General features: G+C 39.2%; 1 protein-coding gene across 4 annotated transcripts in view; it reads right to left on the bottom strand.

The window, feature by feature from the left end:
* tspan4a (tetraspanin 4a) overlaps positions 1 to 22296 on the bottom strand; it is a 186025-nt gene that overhangs the window by 60965 nt on the left and 102764 nt on the right. For all 4 annotated transcript variants that reach the window (XM_037748877.1, XM_037748885.1, XM_037748863.1 and 1 more), the window contains one exon: positions 12437 to 12628. In XM_037748877.1, coding sequence (XP_037604805.1) covers positions 12437 to 12628 — 192 coding nt within the window. The remainder of the gene's footprint in view (positions 1 to 12436; positions 12629 to 22296) is intronic.

The following is a 22296-nucleotide window of genomic DNA, read 5'->3' as shown; positions in this document are numbered from 1 at the left end:
CTGCAAAGCACTGGATGGGTTGCTATTATCAAATGGGTTGCTGAAATTAACTGTAAATGTTAAAAAACACATTTGTGAACTGTGTAGAAAGGCTGATAATAATAAAACCAATAACAGTGTGCCAATTAAGTCGAGTGCAGAAGAATCATTCTGAAGCTCTTGCTTACTTGATGAAACATAATTCATTTAAAAGGGATAGATGTAACTTCCCAGTTATGTTAATAATAATAATAATAAAACATCTAAACAGTTGGTTGAAAACAGTTCTATTTCTCTAAGGGTTTAATTGAGACATAAAATAAAGAACAGCATACTTTGTTGTTAATTACTTTGAAAAGCCTAACAAGACTGTAATGACACTCTTGTTTATGTGACAGAGATGCAGCAGGCAGTGGAAATACATTAACATCTGTTTTATTTGAGGTAGTTTGCGCTTAAATAAACATGGATCTCTGCTAAAATCTACAGAGGTTGGGTTGGTTTCGTGCTGGTGTGCTCTCGGTGTCTCACCGTGACAAATTATGATAAACAAAGACTCGGATCTCATTACAAAAGCACCAAAACAGGCTCGATATGTTTTTCCTGAATTGTCATCATTCAAACTGAAATATGTTACTGTGTTTGCAGCTGTGGCTTCCAGCAGCATAAAGATTTATAGTAGATCAGAGTAGAAGGAAACAAAATAGGGCAATAAAAAGGTTTTATGGATCAAAAAGCTTTATAACTTTCTAAACTGTTGTCAAACAACATTCCTGTGTTCAGAGATTGGGCTGTTTTTTAAACGCATCACTGGGAGAAGTATTCAGATCTGTTACTTTAGTAAAAGTTCCAATACCACAATATTATTCTTTCATATTATATTTATATTCATATGATATTCTTTCAGAACACTACATAAGTAACAGTACAAATATTATCATCAAAATATACTTAAAGTAGTAAATGTACTTGTTTTGTAGAACATTATGCAGGTTGAGGTGGAGCTAGTTTTACTTAAAGGAACAGTATGTAACTTTTTGAGGGATCTATTAGCAGAAATGGAATGTAATATTCATAACTATGTTTTTATTAGTGTATAATCACCTCATCATGAGTGCTTCATATCTACATAGGGAGCAGGTCCTCGTCACGGAGTCCGCCATGTTGCACCGCCATGTTTCTACAGTAGCCCAGAATCGACAAACCAAACACTGGCTCTAGAGAGAGACTTTTGCGTTTTTCACATAACCTGAAGGTCACCGTAGTTCTCCAACACGCTTGAGAAACCGCGGTAACGTGAGTTGCAGGGTGCAAAACCGTGGTACCGCCAGCCATCGTCTGACTTGCGTTGCTCCTGAAGTAGTGTTATTATGGTAAGGATGGCCTCTGAGTGAGGTGAACGGCGGTATCACGCTTTTGCACTCGGAGGCTCACGTTACCGCAGTCTTGTAAAGGGAGGAGTGAGCTGAGGGGTATTCAGATGATTGCAATCTGCAACCAAATCACTAGATGCCGTCAAATCCTACACACTGTCCCTTTAATATACAGTATTTTGGTCCTGTGGCTCCCAATCTCGGGGTCGGGCCCCTCCAATGTGTCACAAGATAAATCTGAGGTGTCTTGAGATGATTAAAGGGAGAAGAAAAAAGTAAACACAAAGTTTTGCAACAAAAATGTATATTAATTTTTGGGACTTTTCTTTTCTTTCCTGTATTTGTGAAATATTGGATAATTTTACCTCCTCAGGTCTTAAACAGTTATTTAAATCTGAACAGTATAAACGATAAATCTGTCTTTGGTAAAACTGCTTACAAGTGCTAGACATCTGAAATGTCACAAGAGGCCCCAGTCAGACATTGCTTTTATATAAAAGGTCACAAGCTAGAAAGGCTTGGAACCACTGGTTTGATCTTTAACAATAAGCTGTATTTTATTTATTTATTTTATGGGGGTTTTTTTATGTAAAAGCTTAACCTGAAATCACCAGCAGTCAAATAAATAAGTAAAAAGTATAAGATTTCTCTCTGAAATGTAGTGGAAGTAGAAATTACCTTCAGAGTTGTACTTGAGCAACATATGATATCTTATGAAAAGTTATTCCTCATTTTTCATGTGTTTTCCTACGAATGTCCAGCTTCAATTTCCTTATCAAAAATGATAATCTAATAATAAATGTTCTTTCCACCACTGTGCACTCTCTAGACCTTTTCTCACTTGACAACATAAACATTGTCAATGGGCCCCTTTGTATTTCCTTAATGCAGTAGCTGACAGGAAGTAATCTTGGACCAAAGCTGTTGCCCTAGCAACAGAATGGCAATGAAAAGTCCTATACTATGGCATCCCTATATATAAACCGTCACACAATACTCTCTTGTCTCTTCTAAGAAGGCTGCTTTCATCCCTGAAATCCTCACTCAGATCATGTAGTCACAGAGAGAGCAATAGCATGAAAAGGATTCATTCTTTGGCCTCAAGACCTTTTATATCTCATCCCCAGATAACACTGAGAATGTGAAACCAGGAAAGCTGTACCATTTTTTTCATTGCTGCTGCTCTCATTGTTCAAGCCTATGGGATACAGATAGCACTGACACGTGTAATGGTTTACATCATCATGTCAGTCTATCACAAGAGAGATAAAACTCAGTAAAGTGGTCCTTTAAGACCTCTATATTCCTGTCGCGTTGAGCCGGTGTCCTGCAGGTTTTTGTTCCATTACAGTTTTTGTACTGTGAGTCTTAATGAGCCACAGCTGGTCTGTATCTAACTGGCGCCTTCGGGGGAGAACAAAAACCTGCAGGACACCGACTCTCCACCGACCAGAATAGAGCTCCTCGGGGTTGAGCTTTTTCTTGAAGTATTTCCATGTTTGCAGCTTATTTTATTGCAGCAGAGTCACAGCACAGAAAACGGTGTTGGAATTACTCACTAGTGAGTTGGGATTTATGTTGTGATATTTACTCTACATTAAGTAGACTTTAATGTATCTGAAGAACAGTAGCTTTTATTGGCCACTGAAGACTGAATGCACTCTGCACGCATTATGGAAATTTACACACTCCAGACGGCGCCCTTGCATGTAGCTGTTATTTATGTTATGACTTGTTTCGGCCAGCAGTGCTGATATGACTGTTTAGCAGAGATTGATGCCTCAGCAGGGCCTCGGGATGAGAACTATAATCAAAGTCCAGGCGCAGCGATTGATTCCTTCGTGTTCATCCACGCTGTGATTTCCACACAGTGTGAAAGCCACAGAGGCTCTTTGTGTGTTGACGGGTGAAGCAGTCATGTCAGGCACACAGTCCATCAGCGCCTCCCGGATCAATACCTTTTGGGATCTTTCCTCTATATAGAGGGAAGCCTTTGAGGTGATAGCTGTGTTTACTTCGTGCGGTGGGTCTAATCATTTTTACAGCCTCTATATCTCAGACCTGTGTAAGGGCTGGTCAGTGTAAACAATCTGCTTCCATTTCCACCACAGTGATCTCCCCTGTCGGACTAATTTGTTGGCAGATTAGGTCACAGACCCACCACACCTCCTCTGTACCCTTTGACTTGTACTAGGGTTGACTGTGCAGTGAGTTCACTGGTGTGAGTCTTGACTTTAATCAACCATAACCCTGGGGAAAGTTGAATTTCTGGTGAAATTCAGTGGCCTCAAAATCTGGTTTACTGTCATGACTGGTGCATTGTACTCAAATGATTAAACTTTCTTTAAATCACTTGAAAGACTTAATTTTAAATAAAAAACTATTTCTCTAAAACATGTATTTGTGACTAACACAATCAAAGTTACAGTTAAAGTTGCAATCTCAAGATTTTCATTTAAATAAATGTCTGTTAAGTCACTATCTATAGCCAAAGGAGGTAACACTATTGTGATTGAGCCTGTAACCCACTGATGAAAGTACTGCAATATTTATATCTCTGCAGTATTATTAAATGGGTGTCCGTGGTGACAGGCTGATATCTGGTCTGTTTGTTATTGTGTCCAAGTCTTGCTCAAGGAGAAGTCTCGTTCTGAAATTGCGCGAGGTGTCCACACTGAATCCGTTATATGCACTTCTGTTACGTCATGTAATCAAACCACGTAGGCTACCTATCAGCTGTGTGCTCAAGACTGTAGACGTAACCACTTATCTTCCTACGTTTGTTCTTTTTTAAACAGGAAACACACGTTTAATATTGTGATATTTACTGGAAATTACATACAATATAGCTAAACAGCAAGTAGGAAACTTTCAGCTCCCTGGTGATCTCCCTCGAGCCAGCTGCCACCTTATTAGGGTTTTTGTATCGTATAGATAACTCCTCATTTTACCAATCAGCCACTCCTGATCCATTGAGGTGATTTCAAGGCGAGCGACAGGAATAAATAGAAATGGCTAGGTGTCTGACAAAAGTTCAGCTCAACACGGCGTGCCACATTGCGCTGCGTTGCTCACGGCAAGGACATTCTGATAAAAAATGACATGGTTCTTAATCAGTGTTGTTAATGACTTTGCAGAGCACAAGACCTGAAGGATAAACTTCTAATGGGTGTGTACTGGTTTATTTTATTTATTATGGAGTGGGATCAGGGATTTTATATCTATAGCACTGCAATTGTTACATCTCATATGTTGGAAAATGTGGGTCCAGGGCAGGCTGTTAAATTAGCGTTGATTAATTTCTGCTGTCCGTGGTGCTGATCTAAGGCTGGTTTGTAGTATGGGAGTTGCATGGTGAGCCTCTCAGTGCTGGTATAGCAATTCAGTCTGGAGTGGTTGTGTGTGTACGTGCGTGTGTGTGTGTGTGTGCACGAGCGTTCACTTGTGTTTGGGGCGAGGGCCCAAGAAAGAAATTTGAACCGAGGCCAATCACAATTCTGTTACGCTGCTGGTGTTATCTAAAAGATTTTCAATGTCATGGCTGAATATTTAGTTGATTTCTGTAAAAAGGCCATGCCTCTGTGCACGTCTCCTGTGCCCGATTACGCCCTGTGCATGTGCTCTCACTGTGCCTGCCCTGTGTATGCCCCCAAATACAGCAGTGAGGGAGAAATACAGATGAGTGTACGATTGATGCCCAATGGACATTTCTTTTCATACGTGCATCTATGAAAAACAACCACACACACACAGAAGCTGTGTTGGACCTTACATTTAAGACATTCATTTCTCATTGGGCTCATTTCTCACACCATTATTTTGTTTGCTTTGATTTGCATCTAGATAAACATCCTTAACTCTACACTTGGACTCTGCATCTCTCTGTTTCCACACTCTCACCTGAGCACAAAATAGTGTCCTGATCCGACACCGAGAAGCGATTGCTGCCGCACCTATTGATCCATGAAATACACACTCTGGTTAGAAACAATAACAAACAGACCAGATCAAGTGAAGCGTAGGGATGCACCATCCAGCTTTTTCAGTCCCGATAGCGATACCTGGGCTTCGGGTGTCGGGCGATACCGAGTACCGATTCAGTACCAGTGTTTAATTAATAAGCTGTATGGCTCACTGTGTGGAAGTGACTGGGATCAATCTTTTATGTGTAAGGCAACAACAGGCTGGACTTAAACATTACTTTCCTATCTTTGTAAAACAAAATGTGACAAATTAATGCATAGATATAAATTTACTGAACTGTTATTTATTATTGAATTAATAAATCGTACACCAACAACTTGGTAAATCATCTTCAAAATTAACAGGTAGCGTAAATCTTTTTAATGCAGCAACAAATTGGTCAAAACTTCAAATTATAAATTTCCTGTCTATAATGTATATAGTACATCAAAATAAAATGTAGTTCAATAGATCAGCCCTATTCTCACCGATACTCGATCCAGCTATTTGAGTCAGTATCGGCTCGATATCTGATCTGGTATTGGTATCGGTATCGGTGCATCCCTAGCGAAGGGTAAAGAAAAACATTTAATTTCTCTGTCGGGTCCTTTCCATAATGTTGCCAGACACTTACAGTAGCAATCTGAGCCCATCAAACTAGCACTTTTAGTGGACGTACATTGATGTGCACAATTGTGCCGAAGGATTACATTGCAGCCTGTTTAGCGGCTACCGGCTGCAGTGTTCTCCCTCAATACAGGACCCATTTAAATTTTTTTTGTCTCCATTAGTCACTTAGACACACAAACTCACACAAAAACATGGTCCAGTTGAAAAATACTGAAATTTACCTTTAATTTGACAGCTTGTACCTTCTGACTTTTTAACGAAAGAACCAGGTATTTTGTTAATGCAGTTGCTCATCTGCTGTGCTGGTGATTAAAACGGGACAGTTTCATATCTATCGGAGCCTAAAGAGGTCACCTAATATTGTCTATGCAGATGATGAACTGGACTTTTCCTTCCAGAACATCCATTTGCATTCTATTGTTGTAACTTTGGCTAAAAATAGTGTTTTCATCAGTAATGGTACGTGTCCACAGCCTCCATCCCTTCCACGCTTCCCATTCATTGTCAATGTAAGCAGACGTGCAATGCATTCTGGTAGCGTGGCGGCGCAACTTGAGAGACGTTGGCTGCTCCTCATTCGCATAAAGTTGAGGTCTATGCTACTTTATGCAAACAGGCGTCTGGCGCGATTCGCCACCTCTGGAAACTCCCTAGAAACTTTTAAAATAACTGTTGATGATCCAAAATAAAGACAGATTCAGCAACTACATGTCGTATTTCTCGCATAAAATGTTTTCAGAAACACATTTCAGTGAACTATTTTTGTGATTATATGAGAAGAAAGTTTCCAAATGAGCCGCCATGTGGGTTCCGGTTTAAAAACTGGGAGCAGCAGCCCACGAGGAAAAGCGTTCGTCCAATCAGGTACCAAGTGCCTTGTGTCTAGTGGCAGCCCATCAAGTGTCCAATGCTGGGAAGCGAGGCGATCCCTTGCAATAAAAAAACGCCCCTGTGGACATGTACCGTCAGCATGAAGCTAAAAATAGATCTTCTGGACCTTTAAAGGCTCAGTGATCAGTTTCTACACTAATATTACAACCCACACTCCTTTAGTAACTTTGTCCAAAGACGGCTGCAATACTACATCGAGACTGGAGCTTACACAAGGAGCCGAGTGGCTACATTTGTATGAGGTTTTACATTCATAATATGAGCTAAACGTGTCTTCCAGATAACACAATTGCAACCCACTAACTCTGATGTTTGTTGCTAGAAATTACAAGACACACAAAGCAATAACACTTTTGCCAGCACAGTGTGCAACAGTAATTCCTCAAATATCTCAAAGCGACGTGGCAATACTCTGTGTCCCTCATCAGCGATCAACATGCTAATTAACACTGAAATTTGAAGGGAGAAGAGTCTTTCCTAATCTCCCTGAAGTACGGGTCTGCTCTGTCACTCATCAAAGCAGACTTATAATTCACCCGGTCTCATTATATTGACACAGCACAGGAATTGGTCTGGCCACTGTGGGGAAAATGTCATGGATCATGCTAATGATCGACACTAAGACTCATTCCCACAGAGCTCATAATTGCTCACCCTGCTGTGCCATTTTTCTAATGATAAATTATATTTTTTGCCCCCACACAGAATAATTCTTTCTGATAAATGCTGTGCAGTGTCGGTGCTTGATTACATGAGCTTGTTTGTTTATCTAAATACGTATCAATCTTGAAAGGACCTGGGGTTCACACTTTATCAGGGGTGCCTAGTATGAAAACGTGTATAGATTAGAGCAGAACAATGCACTTCCTGTCCCCTGATTTACATATTAGTGGGTGAGATATAGATCTCTTTTCCCATGGCAAGTTCATGTCAGACACTCCTGCTGTAAACTCCTATCAACTCTGCTGTCCACATTAGTTCTATTTATATTAATAGTGATACAATAGACTGTATTTAAGAAATGGATGTAGTCACCGTGACGTCATGGGTCGTGATTTGTGGACTGCTGTTTTGAAGCCTTGAGTTTGGCATTTTGGCCGTCACCATCCTGTTTTTTTTTGCTACCAGAAGTGACACGAGAGGGTGGAGCTAAGTACAACTGAACACTGAATAAGACATTTTTAGGCGACCAAAAAGGTTATAATTAACTTTCTGAAAACACACTGTGAAAGAGTTAAAGTTGTAAGAAGAAAACACGGACAACTCCCAGACCGGACAGCGTCGTGGTAGAGACCTGTCAATCACAAAGTAGCCACGCCCTAAAGCATCCCCTGCTTTATGGTCTGTTTGACTCTAAATGGCACCATAATTTACTAAATGAACATCATTCTGTGATGAAGAAGACTTGAAACTAGCGATTGAGACCATAAACTCATGTTTACAATGTTAACTGAGGTAATAAATCAAGTGAGAAGTAGGCTCATTTTCTCAAAGACTTCTATACAATCAGACTTCTTTTAGCAACAAGAGGAGTCGCCCCCTGCTGGCTATTAGAAACAATGCAAGTTTAAGGCACTTCCAACTTTGGCGTCACTTCTCAGATCTAGAGGTTGCCCACTGGGTGATACATTATGATGAGAACAAAAGAAGCAAAGTTTGGGGCACCATTTTTAGTCCTTAATTGTGGCTAATATTTGTTCTTTTTCCAGTGTGCTTTGAAACTGGTGGTAGCAATTTTGATTCAAATGGAGGCGAGTGAATGACTAAAAATGCAATTATATATAATCTTCATGACAGACTGTATGGCGTCTGCACTTGTTGTGATTTCACTTAAAGCACTTGACTATATCTATTGACCAAAAGCTCATAATTGATATACGTGAGAATCTTACATTATAAAAGATAAACATTCACTACATTTCCATGCACACTATTATTCAGTATATGACAATATAACGCCTTATTCCAAATGAAGCATTTTCCGATGACATGTGGGATATGCTGATATTATTCAGGTTTTAAAATCATTCTTTGGACATGTATACAGCGCATTCAGAATATGCGTCACAACTGGGGTTTCTACGTCTGTTTGTGACACACGGCCTCTTGCCTGTTTGCGGCCAGCACTATGCGTTGTACTCAAACCAATTAGTCGATAGTATGAAGAGATACATGCCCAAAAGAAAAGCCCACATTTCCGGTCGGAGGGAGAAACACACCTACTTTTAAACATTATGAAAGACTTGGATATCAACAGGTTTTTGGATATGCGCAAATGTCGCAAAGCCGACCTTTTGAAGAAGGTGGTTGAAAGAATGAAAGAGGGAGGCTGTGTTCGCATGGTCCAACAAATGCACTACCGGCTACTTTAATCCAATTATTATTGTAATATTCTTTTTCATTAGCCATGTAAACAACTTAGTAGGAATAATGTCTTTTTTGAAATAAGGGCAAAAAACTGAATATTTTGTTCATGTAAATGTAGTAATTGTTTTGACATAATTCTGGTTGAAAAGTGATAATTAGTCATAATTTGTTGCACTGGTCTTCGGCGCTTCAACATGACTGACAACAGCTGTTAAACTCCAAACAAACAAGCAGGGTCTGTTCTACTGACGCACTAAAAAATATATGCAAGACATTAAACTGAATAAAATAAGAGCAACCATGTAGGTGGGCAGCGCCCCTGGCAGCAAGGCTAAACCCTCATATGGCTCATAAACTGCAGTGGAGTTTTCTCCCAGAAGACAAGAGTTCCCTATTAAAAATATAATTTTCCTTTTTAATAGAAAGGTTAAATCATATTTCCTTGCTACATAATAGGGATTGTATTATTATTATTATTATGTTGTCATCATTGGTGTGTTTTGTTTATTCAAACTAGTGAAACTAAGCGCCTCTGGATTGTAACATGCAAGAAATGTCAGAAGATTTGCATATTTTAATACGTATAAAAACAGTCAGATGTGGCCGGAAGTCAACTCGTAGCACACAGTATTAGCATTTAAGTAACATAACTGGGATAGGTAGTATTAAGATAAGATAAGATAAACCTTTATTGATTCCCAGAGGGGAAGTTCAGTTGTTGCAACAGCACAAGGACGTAAATATAGTAAATACAGATAAGAGAAGAGAACATACAAAAAGGACTATAAACTGAAATAGAATAAAAGTAAAAATAGAAGCTATACAAGAGCAAATAAAGACAAAATTACAGAGAAAAATGACGGTGGTGTGATGTGATTAATAGCAGCAGAGTCAGCAAGTCTGGTATATGTCAACGGCGTATATATGATATAATTAATAATATATAATATGATTAAGTAATGATCCTTAGTGTTTGTCTATATTAATGTGGAAATCTAATAGAAATATGTAATAAAACAGTGACATATCAACATAATATAGTATGGGATATAGATATAGTACAAGGTGAAGTGTAAAAGTGTAACATAATGTATACTACAGTACAGCAATATAACAGAAAATATGAATTATAATGTTGTATAGTAGTATAGTATATAAGTAAGTAAGTAATAAATATAGTATAACAGAATGTAATCAGTCCATTGCTGATGATATCAGCTTTGTAAGGCGACTGTATTTGATGGAGATGATGGGGATCTGGAGGGTTCTTCTTCCTTGGCAACAAGTGCGGTGGGAAATAGCCACTAGTGTTCAATATTTGCCTGGATTTAGCTGTGTGTATAATGTTAAAGGCATACAGTACTGACATTGTGTCATTGTGAGCTGTCTACGCACAGACAGGCAATGTGGACAGGGCTTTGGGGCTTTGAATTGAAGGTGGAATTTCCAGAATTCATCAATTGTTTGCAGTCAAGTAACCTCTTGGGTTGTGTGTCATTCTTGATTATTGATAGCCTGTTCTAGTGCAGCCCTTTACACCATTAATAACAATGTCTTAACAAGCTGAAAGGGGAACATTTAAGTCATGACCATCAATTTCGACGGATTAAAAGAAACAGCCACAGCTAATTCATGTTAATTCTATGGATTTATCAATTAACCACAAAGGAAAACTCTTGGCTGTTGTTAACATTGCTGTGTCTGTACCATTTAAGCTGGTTCAAATGTGTTTTTTTCTCATAACGTTGATGTTTTGAAAGGACAGAGTGTCTTTTCCCAGCAGTGGGTCTTCCTCTATAGATGGATAAACGACTTGGCGTCGCATCACGTCATTTTCACACAGGCAGTTGGCAGCTAGCTCCGTAGCTGTTGAGTGTAAACTGCCAGCTGGTCAGAAATCTGAATGTCCCAGTTACATTTATAAACATATTATATCCTTGTTTTAAGCAGTGGTGGTGGAAGAAGTATTTAGATCTTTTACTAAGTAAAACTACTAATACTACACTGTGAAAATACTCCCATACAGGTAAAAGTCCTGCATTGAAAATGTCACTTAAAGGAGCAGTGTGTAGGATTTTAGGGGATCTATTAGCAGAAATGGAATATAATATTCATACCTATGTTTTCATTAGTGTATAATCACCTGAAACTAAGAATCTTTGTGTTTTCATTAGCTTAGAATGAGCCCTTCATATCTACATAGGGAGCGGGTCCTCTTCACAGAGTCCGCCATGTTGCACCGCCATGTTTCTACAGTTGCCCAGAACGAACAAACCAAACACTGGCTCTAGAGAGAGCCTTTCATGTTTTTACGTTACTTGAAGGCTTCCGTACTTGTCAGACATGCTTGTGAAACTGCGGTAACGTGAGCCTCAGAGTATAAAACCGTGGTACCGCCAGCTACCGTCTGACTTCTGTTGCTCCTAAAGTAGTGTTATTACGGTGAGGATGGCCTCTGAGCGAGGCGAACGGAGCGTTGGCAGCTCACTTTACCGCTGTCCTGGAAAGGGAGGAGTGAGCGAGGGATACTCAGTTAGGTGCAATCTGCAACCTCACCACTAGATGCCGCCAAATCCTACACACTGTACCTTGAAGTAAAAGTATAATCAGGAAAATGCACTTAAAAGTATAAGTAAAAGTACTCAATGCAGAAACCTCAAAGTTATTTAAAATGGATCCGAATAATTAAAAGAAAAACCAGCAATTCCTCACATTTGAGAAGCTGGAACAATAACATTTTTGCCATTTCTGCACGAAAAATGACTTTAACGATTATCAAAATAGTTGCCAATTAATTTTCTGTCGTCTAATCAGTTAATCGACTAATCGTTCAGGCTGTACTGGCTGTCAAATACTTAAAAAGAACAATGCTTCCCTCTGAATTATAGAGTAGAAGTACTGTAGATGGTGGCATGAAAAGAAAATTCAAACCTCAAATGTAAAACGAAAGATTTATGGTGTGCAAGATATTTTCCGCAGTGAGGCTCGCCCGGAAAGCAGCTGTTCACAACAGTAAATACAGGTTGAATCACCAGCGTGTGTCAGTAAGTGATAGAGAGAAACAGAAAGTCATGCTGTTTGAGAATGTCAAAGCTTATTACTACATGAAAAGTTGGTGATGTTATTTGCCTTGCAAACAACAACCAAATTGATAGCATGGCATCATCACATCAACACAGCCTTGTGTCTAAAGTCAGCGATGGCATCAAAAACTATCCTGGAAAATAACTTACCGTCAGCAGCAGAGGACGGCTCTCTTTGACAGCTCCCACGCAGCCCAAGCAGCCAATCACCATGATTATGGTCCCCACTGCGATGAGCAAGTTGGCTGCCGACAGGGAGGGAAGGGATGATGATAGGGTGGCAAAGTTTCCCTGGGTCACCGAGAGCCAGACTCCCACCCCCAGTATGCCACATCCTCCCAACTGTAGAGAAAACACAAAGAGGCGTAAAGCTGTCAGTGAGCCAACAACACAATCAAACTCATCCTAAACAGAAACACAGTCAAACACGGTGGTGCATAAAAATATCTGCAGAATTGCTGTGGCTTTTTGGTTTGTATTTTTACAAGATTGAAGAGGGGAACGCCAGAAACAACTCTTGTCAAAAAGTCAGAACAGCAGCAACAATTGGATCAACATAGCAGAACAAAACAACCTGAGCCTCCAAATGGCCCAGCTGAAAAGGGAATAGCTCTACATTTGGGAAAATATGTTCATAACCAGCAACCAGGTAGTTTAGCTTAGCTAAGCATAAAGACAGGAAACGGAGGGAAACAGCTAGCCTGGCTCGGTGCAACAATAACACACTAGCCCCTCTGCAGATCGCTAATTATGCTATATTATGTTAATCATACCTCGTTTGCTTAAGCCAAACAAAAACAAATTGAAAACATGACAAATTGTTTCACTATTTCTTGCCAGCAAACAGTAACCTCCTGAAATCTCTGATGGTTGCCTGGCAACTAATTCCTGCCAAGAAACAGTCTCGCTGTTTGTCACTGGAATTTGATGTTGAACATTAACGAGATATAATATGTTATTATTATGTATATATTAGTCAACTTTAGAGGTGCTGGATGGTGGATTTTGTTACCTTACAACAAAGTCAGGCTAGCTGTTTCCAGTATTTATGCTAAGCTAAGCTAACTTGCTGTTGGAAGGTAGCTAGGCCTACATATTTGCTGCACAGGCGCGAGATGGTGTATCAATCTTATTATCTAACTTCCGGCAAGACAGCCCGTTATCATTCCTAGGGCGTCAAATACCAAGTCTTTGTCACGGCTGTCAGCATGTGATACCGCCGCACAAGGCACCCTTTAGCGTCTGTATGAGACGCACCAGGCTTTCCATTAACTGCAATGTAAACCCATCCACGGCAATAGTAAACGCTTTGAGAAAGTGCGCCGGGAGTGTGGCGACGTAGTTTAAAGAGCAAAAAGACATACTAAAGGCTGGTGGGAGGGATGGCGTTTGAGCCCAACAGACAAAAGGCTTTCATCAAGGAGACCAGAAAGTTTCACTTTCACGTTACAGTCAGCTGTTCGTTAGTGTCGCCTGTTCACAACGTGTCAGTTTTATTTTCTCTTTACAAACGTAGTAGTTTAAAACCCAACCATGTAGTTCTTTCCTAAACCTAACTAAGTAGTTTTGTTGCCAAAACCTAAAGTGACACCAAGCTGCGTGATAAAGGTGCAGTATGTGACGAGTTGGGATGAGAACATGTTGGGCAAGAAAGTGAGTAAGGTAAGCGTATTTCCCCAAAATATCACGTTTCCAGCTGTAGTTTGGTTCACTTGGTCCTGACCAAAGAAAAAAATGATAAGAATTTAACTTTAACACTCAAGAAATGATAATAAAAATGATCAATAAAAGCAATAGTCATGTAGACTGGCAAGTAACTCATTCATAGGACGTTTTTGGTGACATCATGCATCATCAGCACTATAGACCTTTTCAAACTTGACAACATAAACAGTCTAAATGGGCCTTTTTGTATTTCCTATTCAATGGTTGTTAATGCAGTAGCTGACAGGAAGTAAACTTGGACCAAAGCTGTTGCCCTAGCAACAGAATGGTAATGAAAAGGTCTATATTGACCCACATAGGAAAATCAAATACCGGTGACTCACAGCATGTCATGTATAGCACACTGTTGCACCTTATGAACTATATTTATGTGACTGCTCTGGGTTATGAGCATTATTAGTCCTGAGTGCAACTGGACCCAGTATACTGTATGATGAATAATGATAAGATGGTAGAAAACAGGATGAAAAAGTGGTGTCTTGTACTGTAATATTATAGGAGGGATAGTTACTGTGAGGTCGCTTCTTTCTCACTCCCTTTTTAATGAGGAACTTCTCTTTTATCTTACTAATGTATGAGGGGGAAATCTCTGCTCTCATGTGCAGACACATTGGCATGTTCACCAAATGATCTTACGTAACTACAGGGTTATATAGGTTGGTCTAATAGATCTCTTTGAACATTGCTTGCATTGAGTTCACACAATAAGCACATTACTTTAATTATACATGAGCTTTTAAATTCATGTCAAACTCACACAATCTAGTAGTTAGTCGGCTTTGCTTTCACATCACAAACACACCAGAATTAGTTTGAACTGAACCAAACCGTAAAAGATTCAACCACAGTACAGAGATGTCTGATGGCACTTTTTTTACCAGGAAAAAAGTAATATGTTTGTTTACAAACTCCATATTATACCCTACAAAAAGCGGACAGCATTACGAACACAAAATAATATTTGCAACAATGAGAAAATTGCCACCACAACTACAGTACTTGGTTACGTTTTGGGCATTAATTTGGTTCAGGTTCGGGCAAATTTATTTTTTTAATAGTTTTTTAGTTTTTTTTAACTTGGACCATTGCCTGTAGAGGAAAGCCCCTGCCTCACTGGACCAAAAAGCCCATTAACATCTGTCTTTTGTCTTCAGTGGGAAAGGTTACATTCGGCATTCATTCCCGGGACAATTGACCTCTGCAGTAGTCACAGGTATTTATCGGCCCCAGCTCCGATCAGCAGTGATGGAAACATGACATCCGGGTGGACACGCTAATGTTTGTCCCTTGTCCAGTGCAATGCTATGTGTTGCACGTTTAAGTGAATATATAATATATAAAATCGACAGGGATATGGACAATTATTATAATTTATTAATGTGCAAAACATGAAATGAATATGCGCTCCTCAAAGCCACCAGACTCCAGCCTGACAACAGTAATTTTACTTCGCTGATCGTCGTAAAACACACTTCATTCAAACTCGACAGAAACAAAATAAAACTCATCAAAACCGTGTTGGTTTGTCTTTCCACTGTTCCAACAATCACCAACTCTGGTTTGAGAGTTTGAGAAAGACTGAACAAGTAACGTATATAAAAAAGAAGTAACCACGGTAACAGGTGCCGGCCTGCCAAACGTGACACAGCAGGAAAAAAAACAGAAAAGCCAGAACAACGGCACGGTATACTCGAAAGGAGTCTTTTGGCTATTTTTAGTGTCTTTTCCCATGTTTTAAAAACCTGCATATAATTACTCAATTAATTTTTATTTTTATTTAAAATTTTCGTGGGAGGAGGGTATTAGTGCCAATAGCCCCCCAACTGTAATTGAACTGGGATCTGGGTTATATTCATCTTAGCCTGTTGGCCCACCAACCCTGTCTCCTAGAAATTACATTTATACATTTCTATACTACTGAAATATTAGTGAATATTACTAAACAACTGGTTAGGTTGTGGAAACAAAAGCACTTGGTTGAGGTTAGGGAAGGATTGTGGTTTCCGTTAAATGTTAATAATCACTTTGTGTTTCGTGATTCAAGTCATTGCAGACTTATTCTGTATTAAACCAAGACTATATCTATATAAACATAAGGAGTGGGTCCTCTGCACGGAGTCCGCCATGTTGCACCGCCATGTTTCTACAGTAGCCCAGAACGGCTTGAGAGGAAGAAAACCGTATTCGATAACGTTACTCGCTCCCGTCGCCGCCACTCTCTCTCTCTTGCTTCACCACTCACTTCCCACATACACACACACTCTACGCACTGGCTGTGCTCCAAATGACCTATGTTACACGCTTGGCATACAGGAAAGGCTTCAGTTGGTTGCCATCTCCATACCTCACCGCTAGATACCACTAGATCCTACACACTGGACCTTTAAAAAAGGTAATAATAAGGTAGTCACTACTATTGGATTGGATTGCAAGATTAGGATGTTTTGGCAAATGACCTACGTTGTCAATGAACATGCGTTAATTTATAACATTTTCTCATTATGTTAACTGTTAATATAATCTGGTCAAAACTTAATTGCTTTTGCAAATTTGTTTGTGTATAAACATAATTTCTAGGAGACAGTGTTGGCCCAGTACAACCATGAGTGTCTCATTTTAATAATAAAAACTGATCCACATGGTCTGTAATTATTTGAACATTTCAAACAAAGAAAGTATGAATTTCACATTAAACACACTGAATCGTGATATTAGACTAATTATCACCTCAAATAAAGAGGTTAGGTGTTTGATATATGAGACCAGTGTTTGAAGAATTCAGCTCCTCTGGTAGGAAATCTGAACTCTTTGGAGTCCAAAGAAAGAGTTGATCCTGCTTTTTCTTCTTCCAAGGCACGTTTGCCTTCAGAGGCACAGAATGATAGCGAGGGAGAAAAAAAGGAACAAATACGATATGAAAGGATTTTCAGATGCATCCATAGGAAACATCCTTCGTATATACACACACTCTCTATGGCCACTTGCCAGAACTCCCAAAGGCAATACAATTTACATGGCTAAATACACAGTTATTGTTTTTCCCTCCAACTTTTCTTTCTATTTCAAGCCTTAACACAAGATCTTATTTAATGAGCTCTTGAGCTAGAAGTAGGCCAAGGCGAAAATAAAAAGCACTCATGTGGGGCTCCATTCACTGAAGCAGGTTTCTGTTCACTATCTGAAACGGCTGGGATTTCAGCAGCTTGCAAATGACGGGTCGTTGGGTCACTGTCGCTCACAATGGACCCTTATTACGCTCCAGAGTGTATTCTGTAATGAAGATTGGCCGAAGTGAGAAAGGCGAGGGATCACATTCTTAAGCTCATTTGAGAGGAGGATATAACAACAAGAAGGGGCCAAGGACAAGTCCTCCTGAAGAAATCATCAACCACAGAAACATTAGTTTTCCTTCATTGTGCAGCTATAAGTGTGTGTGATATTGCTATCTATTCATTGCCGCCTTCATCCATCTGATGCTTTTTGTAAAATTAGACATACTGTACTGTGGTTGTCTATTTCATAAATGTTACTTAACACTTTATTCAGACATGGCAGGACAATAATGGAAAGAGACACATGCTAGCCGGAGGCATTATATTTTCGGGTTGTCCGTCCGTCCGGCTGTACTGGTCCATTATTGTGAACGTGATATCTCAGGAATGCCCGGAGGGAATTTTTTCAAATTTGGCACAAACGTCCACTTTGACTCAAGGATGGACAGATTAGATTTTGGTGGTCAAAGGTCACTGTGAGCTCAAAAAAGAGATTTTGGCCATAACTCAAGAATTTATATGACTATTATGACAATTTCACAAATGTCTAACAGGATAAAAAGATGAAGTGATGACATTTTGGACAGACATGGATGTAAACTGCAACTTGACTGGTTGCCGGAGGAATACAACCGCGAGGCGGTAATTCTAGTCTTGGTAAAGACTGATCTGACATGAGAAGAATCTCCTCAGCAACTTTAAATTAGGGCTGTGTATTGGCAAGAATCTGGAGATATGATACGTATCATGATACAGGGGTAACTATTCAATATATTGCGTTGTATTGTGATTTTTTTAAATCAAATCTTTGGAAAGATGTCATAGTATAAAGAACACACGACCAATACACCATTTAAGAATAGACAAAAATAACACATTTATACTGCATGCAAAAAACTGCATGTGATTATCATAAAGTCTAAATAGATTTCTGTTAAGGGGAGACTCGTGGGTACCCAAAGAACCCATTTTCATTCACATATCTTGAGGTCAGAGTCCAACGCACTCCCTTGAAAATCGCCATGCCAGTTTTTTCCTCGCCAAAATTAACATAACATAACGTAACTTTGGAGCGTTATTTAGCATTTTTCATGACTAGCTAGCATGACATGGGTGGTACCGATGGATTCCTTAGGTTTTTTAATTTTATATGAAGTCAGTATCTAAAACTGAGTCTGCTACAACCACCGAAAGATTGAATAGCGGCCGTCAGATTTTTAAGAGGTTAATTAAAAATCGTGTTTTGGAGAATCGATACAGTATCACACAATATTGCATTACTCATGTATGTCAAGGTTAAACTTGACCCATTCTTTGTTTTTTGAATTTTTTTATGTGTAAAAACTCTTTTTTTGATTATATTTTGGTTGTGCATTAGAGATGATAATTAAGTGATGCAATTATTAGTCAAGTCAATTTCATTTACGGTACATAGCCCAATATCACAAATCAAAGATTCTCCTCGAGGGGCTTTAGTATTTGTTCAGCATACAACGGCATCTATCCTTAGACACTCGATTCAGAAAAGGAACACCCTCTGGAAAGAAAGTTTTTCATTGCAGTACTCTTATTCAGGTGAAAATAATGTTGTTTCAGTTTCTCTCTGTGTGTTTTTGACCTTGGGCTGCTGCAGCCTTTACATGAACACGAAACATTCAATTCAGACTTGTGCTGTGTTGGAAGTTTTACAGAAATGTTACTACTATAGGTTTGACCTGTAGTAACATTGCCGTTATCGTGACTTTAGGTAAAAATGACTCAAGTGCATGAGATCGACATGTCAAATTGACGTATTTACCTAACAAGGTGCATGACAGCAAGGGGATATTATTATATTGTAAGAACGCAAATGATTATTATTAGAGATTATTCTTCATTTTTTCAATTAATCCTTTAATCGGTATGTAAACTGTCAGAAAATAGTGAAAGATACCCATCATTATTTCCCAGAGCCAAAGGTGAACTCTTTAAATTGCATACTTTTTCTGACCAACATTTCTAAATGAAAAGATATTCGATTTACAGTCATCTAATGAAGAGAAAAGCAAGAAAACCTTGCCTTTGAACAGCTGAAATCAGCAATGTTTTTGCTCTTTTCATTTGATAAATGATTTAATTTCCTGTCAATGAATGAATAAATTATTTAACGAATCATTTAAACACTACTATTCATTATTATAACGTAGGACTGACTAGGGCTGTCGCAATAACAGCAATATCGCAGTACCACGTTATTGAAAATCCAAAAGCATGTGATGACAAGCAACTGCCACAACCGCTATGTTCACATTTTTCTTTGAATTCTTTGCAATGGGAGCGCCGCGTATTTACACTATGCTGCAAGCTGTCACCTGAAGGAGGTAAATATGCATAATTTTTAAAAATCTTTCAATGGTTTGTGCAGAACCTTGTTTCAGGAAAAGTAACAGAAAACATTTTAAAAGGTTACGTCGTTCATCTCTAAAACAGAAAACAGCTGCAGTTTGGCCTTTCCACTGCTGAGTGGACAAATTGAACTGCAAACAATTGGAGGAAAGGGTTTGTATTTTTAGACAAAGGCCTGCCTGCTCCCAAGTCTACACCAGTGACCATGATGGCATCATGTTTGAGATCTGCCCTTTGCAAGTGGAAACTAAGGTTTACTCCAATGGTAAATGGACTTGCATTTATATAGCACCTTTGTAGTCTTCCAACCACTCAATGTGCTTTACACTACATGTCAGCATTCACCCACTCACACACACATTGATGCACTGATGACTGACTTTAGTTACTAAATGGAAGAATGTGTTTTAGTACAAGTGTGAAACAAGGTCTCCGACTCACGATACTTTAAAATGTTTAATCATAAAGATGCAAAAAAAATGTACACCGCCATCTGTCCGAGTTTTATAATCATTACATTCAACTGTATGATGAGAAAATCTCACCACAATCAGAATCAGATTTATTTGCCAAGTACGTATGCACATAGAAGGAATTTGCCTGAGCGTCTATTCTGCGCTGAGCGTTGCACATTTCGTGTTTTTTTCTGGTCGCCAAGAATTGAAAAATGTTCAACTTTGGGTAAAACAATGCACTCGTCACTGTTTACCCGGCCGTCCAATCACAATGGAGGAGGGGCAGGACAAATACCACAAAGACCAACCGTCACATCCCACATGTAGCTACAAGTGCTGAACAACAACGGGGGAGAAAATAATACACATCGTCTCCCCCTAGATGATTCAGCCTTCCCTTCATCCAGATCAAGTACTCTAACTTGTGACGACCTGTGGATATTCCGTATCATAGCAACCAGACGCAACCAAAGCGTCACATCTGAAAAAAACGGTGCACCTCATTGCCCTTCTGTGTTCTTTATTTAACAATAAACAATTTCTTTAATAGTTTCAAAACTGTCATCTTTGTTTACAAAGATACAATACCTTATAATAGCCTAACAATAAAGCTTATTTATACGGCACTAAAATCAGGACAAAAGAAGTTATTTGCATATAAAAAAGGCAGTAATACCGCATATTGCGCTGTTGAGCCAATTATTATCACCGCAGGGGTAATTCCTTCACTGTGACAGCCCTATACTGACTACTCGCAACATTTAATCACCACAGTTTCCAAACTGTGGTTTTGTTTGTACGGCTAGTTTTGAAGTTTCTCAAAAACCTTTCCATGTAGCAGCCTTTTTACGAGGCGTTTTTACTTTCACTCTGATCCATACTGGTCTTGATTAGCACCCGTCCCCCCGAAAAACAGCAGTTTAAATCTTTACAGTCTCACAGATTTGCAGTGTTTAAATTGATGCAGCCATCTGGACTGCCTCCTCTTCTCACAGCAGGTTGTTGCATTTGAAGCAGAGCCTCTGATTCTGGCTGCTGATTAAAGCCCAGTCAGAGAATATTCAGTTTTCTTCAATAAATACCTACCAACTAAATGGCCTTTATTGTATGAGAAACATCACCAAAGTTGGCACGGCGGAGCAGAATTACCCACATTGGATATAATTTTGATATGGCGATGAAAGGAAGTCTCTCTGAATGATTTCCACTATAAAATATACATGCGCAGGAGATGTACTTGACTCCTGGGCTCGCGATGTAAAATACAGGTGGATGTTTTAATGACTACATTCACAGTACGTGACTACCAGTGCTCTGATCTCATTGCAATTATGAGCGCTCCATCTAGAGCATGGGTCAGGAATACATATGAATATAATTATATTAGTATGATTAAGGCCATAATCTGAATTCTTATTCATACATAAATCAGATGTAAAGCTCTCGGGGCCAAGGATTAGCAGAAAAGAGTTTTCATGGGTACCACCACAGCAAGGAGTGTTAGTTTGAATTCCCATGCTTCATGTATTATTTCTTTTTCTGACACTTTGATGTGTGAATCATGAATTCAGTTTCCCCCAAAAGCGTGAATTCTGCTCCTTAAATCTGCTCTCATGATCATAACCTGGTGATGAGTTTTAAAGGGTATTATATAGGAGATTTTATTCTTTAGATGTGTGTTACATTTGCAGTATTTGATTTATAAAAGTGGTATTCCTGCATTGTTGATTGGGTTCAAATATCTAAATCTGATCCCCACTGATGGGAGTCATCTAAAACAAGGAATCTCTATCCGTCTCTATGAATGTGGGTATGTCCTTCGCATATCTCAAGAACCATTCATCCAATGTACTTCGCACTTGTATTGCTGGGGATTCAAGGACGGGCAGTGTCGAATATGTGCAATTTAGACCATATTGGAATTTGTGACATGTTCAATATTAATAAACTTTGAATAAACAAGCGAACAGCGCGCTGTTCAGGGGCGGGGCTTCAGGGCTCTGCCAACCCGGTCTTACTCCCAACTAGTCAAATATCGCTGATCGGGCAGTCTCCTGGGGGAAAGTCCTGTGTATGTTTGGGTTGGTAGGTTGGCTTAAGGTTCGGAAAAATATTATGGCTTAGGTTAAAATAACTTCTTGGTTAAAGTTAAGGAACAATCATGGTCCTGGTT

Source organism: Sebastes umbrosus, chromosome 2 (assembly GCF_015220745.1).
Source record: "Sebastes umbrosus isolate fSebUmb1 chromosome 2, fSebUmb1.pri, whole genome shotgun sequence".
Lineage (NCBI taxonomy): Eukaryota > Metazoa > Chordata > Actinopteri > Perciformes > Sebastidae > Sebastes > Sebastes umbrosus.
This window is presented reverse-complemented; position numbering and strand designations above follow the sequence as displayed.